Consider the following 14,840-nt stretch of genomic DNA (forward strand, 5'->3'; position numbering starts at 1 on the left):
ATTGAACATGGGGACCTTCTGTATATGAAGCAATTACTTTACCACTTATCCTTAGCCCCCCCCCCTTGAAAATGGTTATTGTTTAAGACATTTCTACAATTTTCCTTAATCTGGAACATCATGCATTCCTTGATAGAGAAGTGGGCAGAGCCCCGCTGTTTTGAAGCCATTCCATTTTTGCAGCCCTATCAAATGTTGATGCCTTGTCCTTATGCCTCCGCTCTCCTAGCAACTCAACCAGCGCACCCCCAACAGACTATCTAAGCTTTGCCAAAAGCATCCGTGCATAGAGGTGGTTGAGTTTAAGTTATTTCCATTTGCAGCTGGAAAAATCACAGCGATGAAAATGTAGTTCTCTCCCGCCTCTTCCTTAATGTTAAACAGACACACAGTTTCTCGTTTGCAAATTGGTGTCATTTGAATTGTAAATGCAAGCCTCTCTGTTTACACTTCAGAGCGAGAGGAACTTTATTTAAATGAGGGAGTCGGCTCTTCATTTCATTGACTGGATCTAGCTGGAGTGCTGGATGGGCAGTAAACATAACCAGGCAGGATAGTTAGTTGATTGTACTGAAGACTAGCCATTTGCAGAAGGTAGTGCTGAGATACCGGTACTTAGGTGAAGGCAGAATCTGCACAAGGCTACAAACACAGAGAGATCCAGAGAACATACCGGCTGCCAGAATGCAGTTCATAGTTGGCTGGACTCTCCATTCCTAATAATTTGCTTGACAGTGCAAGAAAGGACTCTTATCTCTTTCTTATTTATTTATTTATTTATTTATTTATTATCATATTTATATACCACCCCATCCCCTGAGGGCTATTACCCTTATGGAACTCCCTGGGCTGATTTCTCCAGCCACCACTGGTTGGGTTCACAGCACTGAATATGAGATGAATGTGTGAATTTGCCAGAGGTGGCCATTGTATCATTAAAGTTGAACGAGCTGACGTGGAAAGGCATGAGCTGATTTTCATTCTTTCCAAAGATGTTTTTCACACCCTTCTAGTGTCCATAGTATTCATGGAGGCAATGTGTTAAAATCAATACAGGACACCACTTTAAAAGCATAATCACGTAGCAGGAATAAAACAGGGAAAGCAACCATGCCACCAAGAAAAATCAAACAGTATTAAAAGCATCAGTGGCAGACAAAAGGACCCCCCAAATCAGCAAGGCACTGCTGAGATTCACCTACGATCCAAATCCCCCCAGAGGAAAAGATTTTTGACAAAACTCTGAAGAGCCAAGGTTAAAGAGGCAAGATGGGCAGGGAATTCCAAAGCTGTGGGTGGGGCCACTGCGGTGGAGGCCCCGCTCCATTTGGGGCTTGTGTATTTTCTGCTATTGTGCTAGAACTCCAAGTCTCCAACACGTACCTGTGTGTGTGTGTGTGTGTGTGTGTGTGTGTGTGTGTGTGTGTGTGTGTGTGTGTGTGTGTGTGTGTGTGTGTGTGTGTGTGTGTGTGTGTGTGTAAAAAAGGCATCAGCTGCTTACATTTCCACTTCTTGTGTTGTGGATGATGTTCCCAAGATGAGCTTTCCTGGTATGGTCCAACTTTTTCCTTTGAGCTCATTAATCTGGTCAGTCACACTCCTGGCCACAGTGTCTGTGATACCAGCCTTCTGCTACAGCCTGTCAGGTACCCGGCACGCCCACTTTCCAGGGTGGGGGGAAACCATCCGGCATACAACTGATTAAAAAAAAATCTTAGTGTGGGAACGTATGAAGAGTGAGATGCTATACCAATGGTGTATAATTACTTGGAAGTATAGAGTAGGAATTTATAGAAAGTTTAATGAATGATTGTCGTCGTTATGTTTGCCACCATGCTTTGGTGGTAATAGATGAATGATGCAGAAAGCGATAAAGGAGCCATCTTTGGAGGTTTCTTTAGGCTTGTAAAACAAACTAATTTAATCCGCTTCGGCAGTTTGATATCAGTTTATCTCTCTGTGTTGTACTTTATGCAAAGTTTATTTGGGTTTTTCTTTCCTTCTGTCTTGTTCTGATTGAAGGGCATGGAGGAAGGGGTGTGTGTTTTGATTTTAAAAGAAGCCTGGAGAGTTTGGCAAAATGGTGCCTTATAATAACATTTTCATGAGGACACGGTTTTATTTACCATCCCCAGCATTCCCCCATCTCCCTCAATACTTGGTTATATTGAAAATGCTGATGAAATTTATTGGCATTGCAGTACACTCAGGGTGGGTGGAAGGAAGCATTTCCTTGTGTAACTGTTGATTAATTTGGGGAATACCCTGCCACAGGGTATGGAGAGCTCCTGTTGCTTAGGAGGGATGAATGGAGCCTCCATGTTATGAGGCAGTCTACCTGTGAACCTCTACCTGTGTGGTGAGGGGGCTAGCATAGGCTGACCAGACGTCCCGCTTTTGGCGGGACAGTCCCACCTTAAAACAATTTGTCCCGCGTCTCGCGGGTTTTTTCAAGCGTCCCAGTTTTTTAAAGGCTGCTGCACTGCCTTCTGGGGTGCAAGGCAGTGCGACAGCCTCTCTCTCTCACGCTCACGGGAGCACACAGCCTTTTGGGGCGCTCCCGTTTCCCGCCCTGTCACAGGGCGGGAAACAGGAGCGCCCCAGAAGGCCGTGCGCTCCTGCGGCTGCACGCGCGCACGTGCCTACTCACCCGTCCCGGTTCACAAAGGTGACCATCTGTCACCTTAGGCTAGCAGAAAAAGGCTTTGATTTCTGTGCCCCTGTCTGGGCCTTGTAGGGAATATGGTCAGCCGCTTTGGAGAACAGGGTGCTAGACTAGTTGTGTGGTGGATCTGCTCCAGCAGGTTTAGATGTTGCCAACTATCTGTTCTCATTACCAAATGTCTGTTTCTTCCTCCTCCTTTTCAAACTTAATGTAAGCAGAATATTGACTTCAGTAGAAGGAAACCAATTAACGTTAGTGGTTTCAAGACATTGCTGCTAGAATCCGGGAAATCTCGGTCAAGACAGATGGATTTGGGGTTGTGATAATGCTAGAGTTTTCTCAACGAAATAGCCTGTTGTGTTTTGGGCAGTTGAGCACCTAGAAAATCCTGGCATCTGTTGAATGAGGACTTGATAAAAAAAAGTGCTATCTTTTTTTAAAGGACAGTACTATTTCACAAGGAAAAGAGGAATTGTATTTAAGTATCCTGTTTACCCTGCCAGTTTTTCACATCTGAAAATATGAAAGCGCTTTTAACATGCCATTTTTTTTGCACCCTGGTTGTTGTTGTTATTATTTGGCCCGGCAAGCATTGCAAATTGCCGGAAGCGTCTCTGTGCATCCATTTGTTGCAGTCTACCCTGCGCCAGTTTTAAAGGGATGGTTGTCCTTTTGGTTACTGATAGACTAGAAAAGCATCTGCTGCTTAATACGCTTTTCAGAGTTCAGAGCGACGCTCACCAGCTGTAGCATGCTAAATAGATGCAGGCTGGGAGGGATTGTGGTTCCATGGCAGAGCGTTTGCTGGGCACATGCAGAAGACCCCAGTTCAGGGAGCAGACGAGGTGGAAGACCTCCACCCAGGACCCTGGAGAGCCGCTGCCGGTCCTGACCTTGATGGACCAAGGATCTGGTTCTGTGTAAGGCAGCTTCATGCGTTCATGCGTGTTTTGCTCCCTTGGTGAGGAGAGCCAGCGTGGTGTAGTGGTTTAGAGCGCAGACTTTAATCTTGAGAACCGGGTTGGATTCCCAACTCCTCCACACGAGCGGCGGACTCTTCTCTGGTGAACTGGATTTGTTTCCCTGCTCCTTCACATGCAGTCTGCTGGGTGACCTTGGGCCCATCACCGTTCCCTCAGAAGGAAACCAATTAATCTTAGTTCCCTCAGAACCTCCTACCTTACAAAGTGTCTGTCGTGAAGAGAGGAAGGGAAGGTGATTGTAAGCCGCTTTGACACCCTTTCAGGTTGAAAAAAGCAGGGTATAAATCCAAACTCTTCTTCTTCTTCATGCTGATTTTTTTACATACTCGAGGGAACTCACAAACACACAGCATATCCTGCTGTGCAACAGCAGGAGCAGCAGTGGCGTAGGAGGTTAAGAGCTCGTGTATCTAATCTGGAGGAACTGGGTTTGATTCCCAGCTCTGCCGCCTGAGCTGTGGAGGCTTATCTGGGGAATTCAGATTAGCTTGTGCACTCCCACACACGCCAGCTGGGTGACCTTGGGCTAGTCACAGCTTCTTGGAGCTCTCTCAGCCCCACCTACCTCACAGGGTGTTTGTTGTGAGGGGGAAAGGGCAAGGAGATTGTCAGCCCCTTTGAGTCTCCTACAGGAGAGAAAGGGGGGATATAAATCCAACCTCCTCCTCCTCCTCCTCCTCCTCCTCTTCTTCTTCTTCTTCTTCTTCTTCTTCTTCTTCTTCTTCTTCTTCTTCTTCTTCTTCTTCTTCTTCTTCTTCTTCTTCTTCTTCATTCTCCTATAGTCTCTGCTTCCCTCCTCCTTAGAGTGATGGCTGCAGCTGAGAATATTGAGTGCCATTTTGGATTGCTGGTTTTCACCAAACTCCAGGATTGGCAAAAACAGAAAGGCATGACGGTAGAACCAGAGTGCCCAGTCCCACCATGCTAAGGACATTTTTAGAGGGCTCAAGTTCTGCTTTCATGTGGAATTTCCACCCACAGGCCAGACCAATGGGCGCCATCACATCTGGTTCGGCCCTGAGAGATAACTAACGAGGGTATTTTTATTTATTTATTTGTTTGTTTGATTTGGGAACCGCCCACCCCCGAAGGGCTCTGGGTGGTGTACAGTAAGCATAAGCATAAGCATTTTGTTGTCATTGTGCACGCAGAACGAAATTTACAGCAGCATTCCTCGATGCACACAATTTCAGACTCATACCCCATCCTCACTTTCCCCTTCCTCCACCCATCCCTACACAGCCCCAAACACATCAACACGAAGCTGCAGAGTTTAGCATAGCCACAGCTCTAGAGTAGAAGCTGTCTCTAAGCCTCTTTGTCCTAGTTTTGACAGACCTGTGTTGTCTGCCGGATGGTTACAGTTCAAAAAGAGAGTGTGCTGGATGAGACAGGTCTCTCAGAATATTTTGGGCTTTCTTTAGGCTTCAGGAATTATAGAGTTCTTCCAAACATAGCAGCATTCAATATAAAAATGGTGGCGCCCGATCCAAAGGGCAGGAGGGGATAGGCCATGCTGACAAGATGTTATACCGGATGTGCCAAAAGCGGTATGGCACTCAGCACGGGGGCATCCAGGGGAGGGAATCTGCGGCCGGCCCCCCCAAAAGCCTGGTGGAACTGGTACTGGTACCATGTCTCCAGTCTCACTACTCAGGTGTGGATTAACGTTTTTAGCAATTTCAGGGTCCAAGATTGTGATCCTGTTTGTTTCTGGTAGGACAAAAAAAGCTCCTTTTTGCAATAGAGAATCCGCTGTGAACTCTTAAACAGATGTTGAGTTGTCCGTATGCCTGATGCTCCGCTTGCTCCTGATGTGTGAAGTCTTACTGGCTGTTGCCACATGAAAAATGTCGGAAAGCTGAGGGGAAATACAGGTGCTCTGCCAATCCCATGGTTTTCACAGAAATCTGAACTCGACTCATGATAGAAGTTGGCAACTCTGAGTTTCAGGTACGGCCTACTCTCCAGGTAGACCCTCTTCTTCCTTGTGAAATGATGTCCTTCTGGCAGGAGACATATGGACGGTGTCTGTAGTCCAATACAGAGGCTGTAAGGATTGATGAGGCTGTAAAAAACGAATAACTGTCACACTGGGATGTCAGGGAACATTTTGTAATGCAACGACCCTGTTTGGTGCTGTGTTGGCAAAAATATCCCATCCACCTTTATTGTGGCCGATATGTGGTCATTGACCGTAAATAAAGTATTTTATTCTTATTGTGGCCAGGAAATTATTACAGAAGGAAGGAGGGATAGGGGGTTTTTTTGTTCTGTCCTGAAACTGTGTCTCATGTGGAGGCTGCCATCCCTAGTTGGCAGGCAGGAGAAAAATAAATTTTAAAATTGCTGTTTAAAAAACCGGAAATAATGTCATGCCTCTCTAGGAATTGCTGGAACTGTGTATTATCCATGGTGTTTCCAGTGATTCCTATAAAGGCATGAGATCAGTTGCACGTTTTCCTCAGAAGTGACATAATGCTGTCGTGCTGAATGCCCCCTGCCCCCATGTGCCCACCCCTTCCAAACTTCTTGCTGGTTGCAAGCTGGTGGCTGGTAACCCTAGTTGGGGCATTGATCATCCAAGACTTGGCTTGTGTGGCCTGTGGAGAATTCTGAGGGCAGATAAGTTGGCCCTTCAGAATCTGGAAGGAGTGGTCCACAAATTTCCTGATAGCCACTGTGAGCAGAGCTGGTCACCAAGCAAGGTATGCCCATTGGCACTTCCTGCACAACCACTGTCGGGATCCAGGAGGGAGTGTTTTGTCACTTCCTGTTTTAGTCAATGTCCAGGAGCAATCCGAGCCCATGTGGTACATTTGGGCCCTCCTTATTGGGCCTCCCCAAGCAGTTGCTTGGGTGAATTAGCTGGAGAACCATCCTTGGCTGGGAGGAAAGTTTCCAGCTCTGGGTTGGGAAATAATTGGAGATTTGGGGGGTGGAGCCTAGGGAGGGCAGGATTTGGGAAGAGGAGGGACCTCAATGGGGTATAATGTCAGAGAATCCACCTTTCAGAGAAGCCATTTTCTCCAGGTGACCTGATCTCAGTTGTAATAGGAGATGTTCAGCTACCATCCTTAGCTACCTGTGAGTCAGGGCCTGCTTGATCTGGTGGACAGAGAGAAGTGAGCAGTACCTCTGCTATTTCAACCAAGGTTTTGAATGCTGAAGGCCTGAACCCAAGTTGTCCAGGAGATCAGGTCGCTACATAACCTGTTCTGTTGTTCAGAGGAAAGAACAGCGGGTCATTACAACCCCTGACTCTTTGATCCTGGGATGTCAAGTGAGGACGAACCAGGATCTCCCCATTTACCTGGTGATGGGTTTTCCATTTTGAATTCTTGTAATCTGGTGAGGTGTGTGAATTATCCATCATCTTGGTTCTTTTAGAAACAGCCAAGTGCAGGTACAGCTAACCAAAAGCCTCCTGGAAAATGCCTTTCCTCTTGCTTTGGTTAACTTGCTGAGTTTTTGGTATGTGGAAAACTCCTTCAGTGTTCTTAAACAGCAAAGTAAGAAGGTGGGCTTTGAGAAAATGGAGATGTCGAGACAAAATCTGTCGGGAAAAGAAGTCGCTGTTTTTTTGCAGACAGACCCTCCGGCTATCTCTGCATTTTTAATATAACAGCCATAAATTTGCTAATTCCTCCAGAGATGTTTCTCAAAGATAGCGTTACGTAATACTTAGTGGGTAGTTATTTCATTTTTACAAGTGACAGATAGATAGCGTTATGTAAGACTTAGTGGGTAGTTTTTTTTCTCTCTCTTTTTTTACCAGTGACAGCTCAGTCGCCTTTTATTTTAACTAGTGTAACCCTTTTAGTCATAAAAGGGCCAGGTTAGTGGCCACACGAGGGCGGATGCTCCACTGAAAATCTGAAGACACTTAAACAAGTAATGTTTATTGAAAGAGCAGGGGAACGAGAAGTGGGGAGATTTAACCAACAAGATGAATAAAAATTATAATGGCAGCCCCAAACTTAGTGCAAGAAAAGATCAGAGAAAGTAGCCAGAGAAGACACCAAGAAGCAAGTTTTCTGATTCTGGTGGGTTTTCCGGGCTGTGTGGCCGTGGTCTGGTGGATTTTGTTCCTAACGTTTCGCCTGCATCTGTGGCAAGTTTTCCTCACAGTCAGTGAGAAATCTTTTAAGAATAAATATTTTTATGAGGCTTAAGAAAAACTCTGCTTGATGAGGCTGCTGGTCCATCCAGTCCAGCATCCTAAGAAAGTAAAAATAGCTTGCTTGATCACAGCAGTGATCCAGCCATCCCAGTATCCTAAGAACATAAGAAAAGTCCTGCTGGATCAGACCAGTGGCCCATCTAGTCCTGCATCCTGTCTCACAAAGTGGCCAACCAGTTCCATAGGACATACAGACCAAGACCTTCCCCTGATGTTGTCTCTTGGCACTGGGATTCAGAGGTTTAGCACCTCTGAATGTAGAGGTTCCCTTTAGTCACCATGGCCAGAAGCCACTGTGAGAATTATCCTCCATGAATCTGTCTAATCCTCTTTTAAAGCTGTCCATACCTATAAGATAAGCTGACCAGACGTCCCGCTTTTGGTGGGACAGTCCCACCTTCAAACTATTTGTCCCGCGTCCCGCGGGTTATTTAAATTGTCCCGATTTTTGGGAGTCTGCCGCACTGCCTTCTGGGGCTTAAGGCAGGGTGGCAGCGTGCCTCTCGCGTGCGGCTGCATATCGCGGCTTAAGTTTTGGGCTCGCTTCCTCGCCCGTCACAGGGTTGGAAACGGGTAAAGCCCCAGAAGGCAGTGCGCCTCTGGCGTTAGGGAGTGATTACGCGCCGCAGTATTACCGCTTCACCCCTGTCCCGGTTCACAAAGGTGACCATCTTGGTCACCTTACTATAAGAGCAACTTTGGGCAAAACAAGATGTCCCTTCTACAGTAGTCTGTTGTATTCTGAATGGTTATGAGTATAGGCTATTAAATGATATGCAGGTGACCAGGATGCTGGGTTCTCATTTTAATTTTTAATTTCAATCACATAATGATTGTGGGCGGACAAACATCTGCCTTCCAAGTCAAAACAGGCCCTGATTCATGGCAAGAGTTATCAGGCCTTGGGTTTAGAGCACAAGCGTATGACCACCGAGAGTCTCACCAGTCTGCCTGTGAGATAGTGATGTCACTGGCACCACAATGATATCGCTTCCTGGGTGAGGAGAAGTGATAACATCACTGTGCTGGGCACAGTCTAGTATTCAGTCTAAGCACTATGGTCCGACGCCACTTCCAGTCACCACAGAAGTTATATTATCAAGGCCTTGGTGGCACCAGTGGGTGCATTCATAGAATCGTAGAATCATGGAATTGGAAGAGACCCCAAGGGCCATCAAGTCTAACCCCCTGCCATGCAGGAACACACAATCAAAGCACTCCCGACATATGTTCATCCACCCTCTGTTTAAAAACCTCCAAAGAAGGAGACTGTACAACTCTCCAAGGCAGTGAATTCCACTGTTGAACAGCCTTGATGGTCAGGCAGTTCTTCCTAATGTTTAGGTGGAATCTCTTTTCCTGCACCTTGAATCCATTACTCCGTGTCCTAGTCTCTGAAGCAGCAGAAAACAAGCTTGCTCCCTCTCCTTGATATGGGATCCCTTCAAATATTAAAACATAGCTATCATGTCCCCCCTTAACCTTCACTTCTCCAGACTAAACATCCCCAGCTCCCTGTTTTTCTCCCACCACCCTCCATCTCTGTTCCCTTCTGTTGGGGAGAAATAAGGAAAAAGATATCTCTCCACAACAAAGGGGGCTAGATACTTTTTAAAAGGGAAAGCTGGTCATTCTCATAATTATTAAACCTATTATAATGTTAATGTTATTATACAGTGAAACCTCGGTTTTTGTTGACTTCGGTCATCATCGGTTTCAGTCGATTTTGATTTTTCCATAAAAAATTTATCTCGGTTTTCGTTGGTTGCCTCGGATTTCTCACTTATTTCTTTGTTACGCGTCTTTGCTGCTAATTGTATGCCTTTAATGCTAATTACGCTTTGTTACGCTGACCTTGCTGCTAATTTCCTGCTCGGTGTGGTGTTATTTCTCGTTGTGTGAGCATCACCCCGCGTGTCTGTTTTGATTCCCCTTCCAAATAATGATATCTGCACCTCTCTCTCCCCTCCTCGCCATGTTAAATGTTCATTTATTCTTTACATTAATCTTTTATTTTCATTTTATGTTAATTTCTTATTTTTAGTATTAAATACTGTATTCTCTATAAAATGTGTTTTTGATATGTATTTTGGTGTATCTAGAATAAATTAATTGGATTTACATTGATTTCCGGCGCGGGAAATAATTGCCTCGGTTTCTTCGGCTCTCGATTTCTCACGCATTGTTTTCTCGACCGACGCACCGACGAAAGCTGAGTTTTCCCTGTAATACAACACTGCTGATGCACCAAAAACCTGGCAAAGGGAACTCATACCCCTGAAATCTTGTTGGTCTCTAAGTTCCTGTGGGACTCAAATCTAGCTGTTTTATTGCAGACCTGCAGAGCTACCTCAAAATGGGGAAACCACAAATACTAGGGTTGTCAGCTCTGTGTTGGGAAATACTTGGAGGCCTGGGCCAGTCACACTCTTTTCTAACCTACCTTATAAGATTGTTGTGAGGATGCAGTGAAGGAAAGGGGAATGATGTAAACCACATTAGGACCCCATGGGGAGAAATATGGGGTATGAATGAAGTAAACAAATGAAAAAGAATTTCAACAAATTTGGAAGACAACGTGCATTCTATGTTCATAGGTTCCAGCTTTCAGCCATCTGGGATTTTTGTCCTCAGCCAATTGTGCTTTTTGTCTTGTTTCAGCTATCAAAGAGAAGTACACAGACTCCATTGAGACTTTCATATCACGTAATTCGACAGGCTCCTTAACAGCTTCGCAAATTGGAAGGCGTATGTATTCCATTAATATGTTCTCTAGTTCATTTGCAATTGTTGTGGTATCTTCCAGCAGAAGCTGATATGAACTTACAGGGGATTTCATCGTAATAAATATTAATAAATGTTTGCATGTCACCAGGTTCCTAAGAATTCTACACTCTTGTAGCAGAAACATGGACCTGTTCGTTCAGATTTAGTTCCCCTGATGACCCCTTGAAAGCATGGGTTCAAATTCTTCTCAAGGGGGTTAATTGGGAAGCAGGGAGAGGACTATGGGTACCATGGTGCCCCCCCCCCCCCAAAACCACGTTAGGGACTTCTGCTCTAGCCAGTTGCAGAACAAGATGTAAATCTCACCCTGCCTCCCAAGGCTGTGACCACTGAGTACAAAGGTCCCGTGACATTTGAGAAGCGCAGGGCGCTTTTCATTTGAGAAGCACATTTGCACTGTTATTTCCATGAAATGGAAATGTATTTTATTAGATGATGTAGTGCATGAAATAGCTTTGATTTATATGTACCAGATTGCTTGAATTTAAAAAATCCGCCCCCGCCCCCCCGTGGTCTACAATTTATAACTGTGGCTCTTGTTCTATATCTCGTAGCTTAGTAACAGTCATATTGTCTAATCGATAAACAAGAACGAGGGACAGCCCCTTCCCCCGCCTCAACTGCTGCTGGACATACGTTCATTTCTCTTTTTAAAAAATTATCGTCGACTCTTATTGATTTAACCATCAGGCTGACCAGACTGGCGAATGTTTTTGCTTTAAAAGCCAATATTTGGTGCAAAGCTCACTGTGACCCACCTGTGTCCCGCCCACTTGCTTTTTCCGATGTTGTGCTTTTACAAACAAGCATTGTAAAAGGATTTTGACCAGGGGCGGAGTGCGGGGAAACTGTGCCCGGGGCTCACGCGCACCCTGTACCCCTGCTGTGGCGACGCCCACCCCTGCCACAAAACGCCCCTGCCACGGCCTGGCCACGCCCCTGCTGCAGCTCCACCTAGGGAGTCACACACCCCTGCCCCATTGGCACTATGCCTCTGCTTTTGACTTAAGATGCTGTCAGATGTTGCCAGGGGACTGGGTAAGAAAGAGTAAGTGCATCGCATTTGGAAATTTATCCGATGATGGAAATCCAGTTTTAGAAAGTTGGTTGTTGTGTCGTTTCAAGAGTGGTAATTCTTAAGCTGAAAGGTCAAACCTTGTACTGTGCTGTTGTCCGTTTTAAAAGAAATATCCTAAAACTGAGATCTCAGAGTCTGAATGAATACATTCAGAGACAAACTTGTGAATTTCACCCGTTGACTTAAGCATGTATTTATGTCCCTGATTCCATCAAAGTCCCTGATTCCAACCCTACGCTCAGGGAAAAAATATTAATTGCCAAATTTAGGGATTTTTTTTAAAAAAGATCCATTTTGTACAATTTATTGTTAAGAAATTCCGCACCACTGTTTATCTTCCTTTTTTCCCTTTGTTTTTGTGCTTTGAATGCATGTCTGGGTTAAAATTAGGAGGAAAGCAAGATGGCTGATCTAGCCGGGATGAAAGATGAAGAAATCGACACTTTTTAATTTAAAAAAATCTGCTGCTATCTCTGTTACCGTGAGAAGACTTCAAATAAAGTTTAAAATAAGGAGTTTTGCTTCTATTCAAACAGCCTCTGCGAGGGAAAAATCCTGTAGACCTCATTACAGTTGATTCCTTAATAGAGCTGCAGGATTCCCAGAATCCCTTTCAATACTGGATAGTTAGTGTTCTTGAGAATGTTGGAGGAAGATTACGTCTTCGCTATGTGGGAGTGGAGGAGACTGAATCCTATGACCAGTGGTTGTTTTACTTGGATTACAGACTTCGACCAGTTGGTTGGTGCCAAGAGAATAAGTACAGACTGGCTCCACCTGCAGGTAAGGAGGGTAACTGCAAGAAACACTTTTTTTGAAGGGCATTTGCTTACGACGGATGCATTCATTTTTTCATGATTTTTAAATGTGGCTCTGCTTTGCTAGACATTTTCTTGGGTGTAGTGCTACTCATTCAATCTGGGTCAAAGTGGGTTACCCACTTGAAATCTTTCCTATTACCCAGAAAACCCGGAAGTAACATCGCACCATCAGTTTTATATTTTTTTTAGTTTTTTAAAAATTCTCCCAGTGCTACTCTGAGCTGGGAAAATGAGAGGCAGGCAGAGAGAATGCCCCACTTGAGGACTGGCAACCCTAGCTTTGTGCAATGAAAATCAAGGACAGCAATTGGTTTTCTGTTGCCATCACTTGTCAAGGGCTTGGCAGATAGTCTAGATCAGAAATAAGTGTCAGCCAAAGGGCCATACAAATGGGCCATATAAATTATCATATATATCAGTGATGGCGAATTTTTTTGAGACCGAGTGCCCAAATTGCAACCCAAACCCCACTTATTTATCGCAAAGTGCCAACCCGGCAATTTAACCTGAATGCTGAGGTTTTAGCTTAGAAAACACCGGTTGGCTCCCTCTTCCTTCGCCCCACCCGCTTGAGCAGGGGTCAGCCTGCTCTAGCCTCCATCAAGTCCCGCACACACTGCTCTGTGCCTCTCTAGCATCTCTGCCTCCTCTGCAACACCAGCCCCCCTCGGGCAGCAACCATCCGGAGCACAGGCACCAGGCCTGCCAGTCAAGTCCTCCCTGCTCACCGCAGTCCGTGCACGTCATGCTCAGTGCCCCAGGCCAGCCTAGATATGTGTGTGGGGTGTGTGTGTGTGTGTGATTTTCCACCCCCACATAACGAACTCTGTGTGCGCGTGCCCACAGAGAAGGCTCTGAGTGCCACGGCGCACGGGTGCCAGAGGTTCGCCATCACTATTATATATTATGGAGAAAGTGGGTTGAGAGAATATTCTCCTGTGATAGTGAAATTTAGAATCATCTATGAAGTTGGCTGGCTGATTGTGAAGCAACATAAGAATGTAAGAAAGAGCCTGCTGGATCAGACCAGAGTCTATCTAGTCCAGCACTCTGCTACTCGCAGTGGCCCACCAGATGCCTTTGGGAGCTCACATGCAGGAGGTGAAAGCAATGGCCTTCTGCTGCTGCTGCTCCCGAGCACCTGGTCTGCTAAGGCATTTGCAATCTCAGATCAAGGAGGATCAAGATTGGTAAATCTTGGTAAAGATATGTAACAGAAGGACATATATCTTCACTCTGAGCATAATTTAGGGAATTCACTGCCACAGGATGTACTGCCATAGGGATATCAGATTAGCAGTGTTATTCCAAACAGGGTTACATCCTCTTAAACCCATCAAATTTTAGGGATTTGGAAAACTGTAACTCTATTTAGAATGGCCCTGTAGATGACTTTAAAAGAGGGTCAGCAAATTTATGAAAGACTGATCCATCAGTGTCTTATTAGCTATGATGTTAAAACAGATCCTCCACTTTCAGAGACAGTATATCTCATTACTGCTTGTTGGCAGGGCAGCAGGCTTTCTATTTGAAAATGCACAGGGTAACTTACATTATTTATCATAAAATATTGATCCATATTAAGTGCGGTTGATTTCGGAGGCCAGTGGATGTCTAAGAGACTGCACGGAATGATTAAAGCTCAGGGTGCCATAAAGATAATTGGAACTGTATTATAACGATGTTAACAAACCCAGCCTTTTCAAAGAAAAGAGTTAAGTAGGACTGAATTGTTAACATGTGTGTTGTTGATACTAAGATAGAAGGTTACAATCTAGGAACAACACCAAAAGACAAAAACTGCAACAGTAGGCTAAAATATTATATGTGTGTGTGTATTCCAACCCTGTGTGTATTATACATATATTTTGTGCTGCTGGCAGGTGCTAGTTAGGGCATGGCCAGACAGTCCAGGTGGGCAGCAAGGGAGGCGCAGTCAAGAGTGGGCTGGCAGCAGGCAAAGGAGTGGTCAAGGAACAGGCAGGAGGTCAGGTAGGCAGGCTGAGAGCCGGAGATCAGAGGAGGACCAGGGCCAGGGAGCTTACCAGGAAATACACTTGTTGCACCCAGGAAGAGCCAAGCTGATTCTGGCTGATGAGGCTTGGATCCTGCAAGGACTCAGTTCCCCACAGATGCCTCCATTTCGCAGAGCCTTCTGCCATACCTAGCATCAATGCAAGCACTTCTCCTTTTACTCTGTAACTGTAGCCTCTGCCTTTGTCTCCTTCGTGCAGCTGGCTCAGTACTTGGCTCTTCTGAGATTTCTGATGGCTTTCCCAACTGCACAGCATCAGACTCTGCCTTGGCTTGAAGGGAAGGGCTT

At 45.4% G+C, this 14,840-nt stretch overlaps 1 protein-coding gene across 1 annotated transcript in view; it reads left to right on the top strand.

The window, feature by feature from the left end:
• SFMBT2 (Scm like with four mbt domains 2) overlaps positions 1-14,840 on the top strand; it is a 59,650-nt gene that overhangs the window by 13,082 nt on the left and 31,728 nt on the right. Inside the window, exons 4-5 of the mRNA XM_048501495.1 lie at positions 10,493-10,579; positions 12,213-12,479. Of these exons, the coding sequence (XP_048357452.1) occupies positions 10,493-10,579; positions 12,213-12,479 (354 nt within the window). The remainder of the gene's footprint in view (positions 1-10,492; positions 10,580-12,212; positions 12,480-14,840) is intronic.

The sequence above is a fragment of the Sphaerodactylus townsendi genome, linkage group LG06 (genome assembly GCF_021028975.2).
Source record: "Sphaerodactylus townsendi isolate TG3544 linkage group LG06, MPM_Stown_v2.3, whole genome shotgun sequence".
Classification (NCBI taxonomy): Eukaryota; Metazoa; Chordata; class Lepidosauria; order Squamata; family Sphaerodactylidae; genus Sphaerodactylus; species Sphaerodactylus townsendi.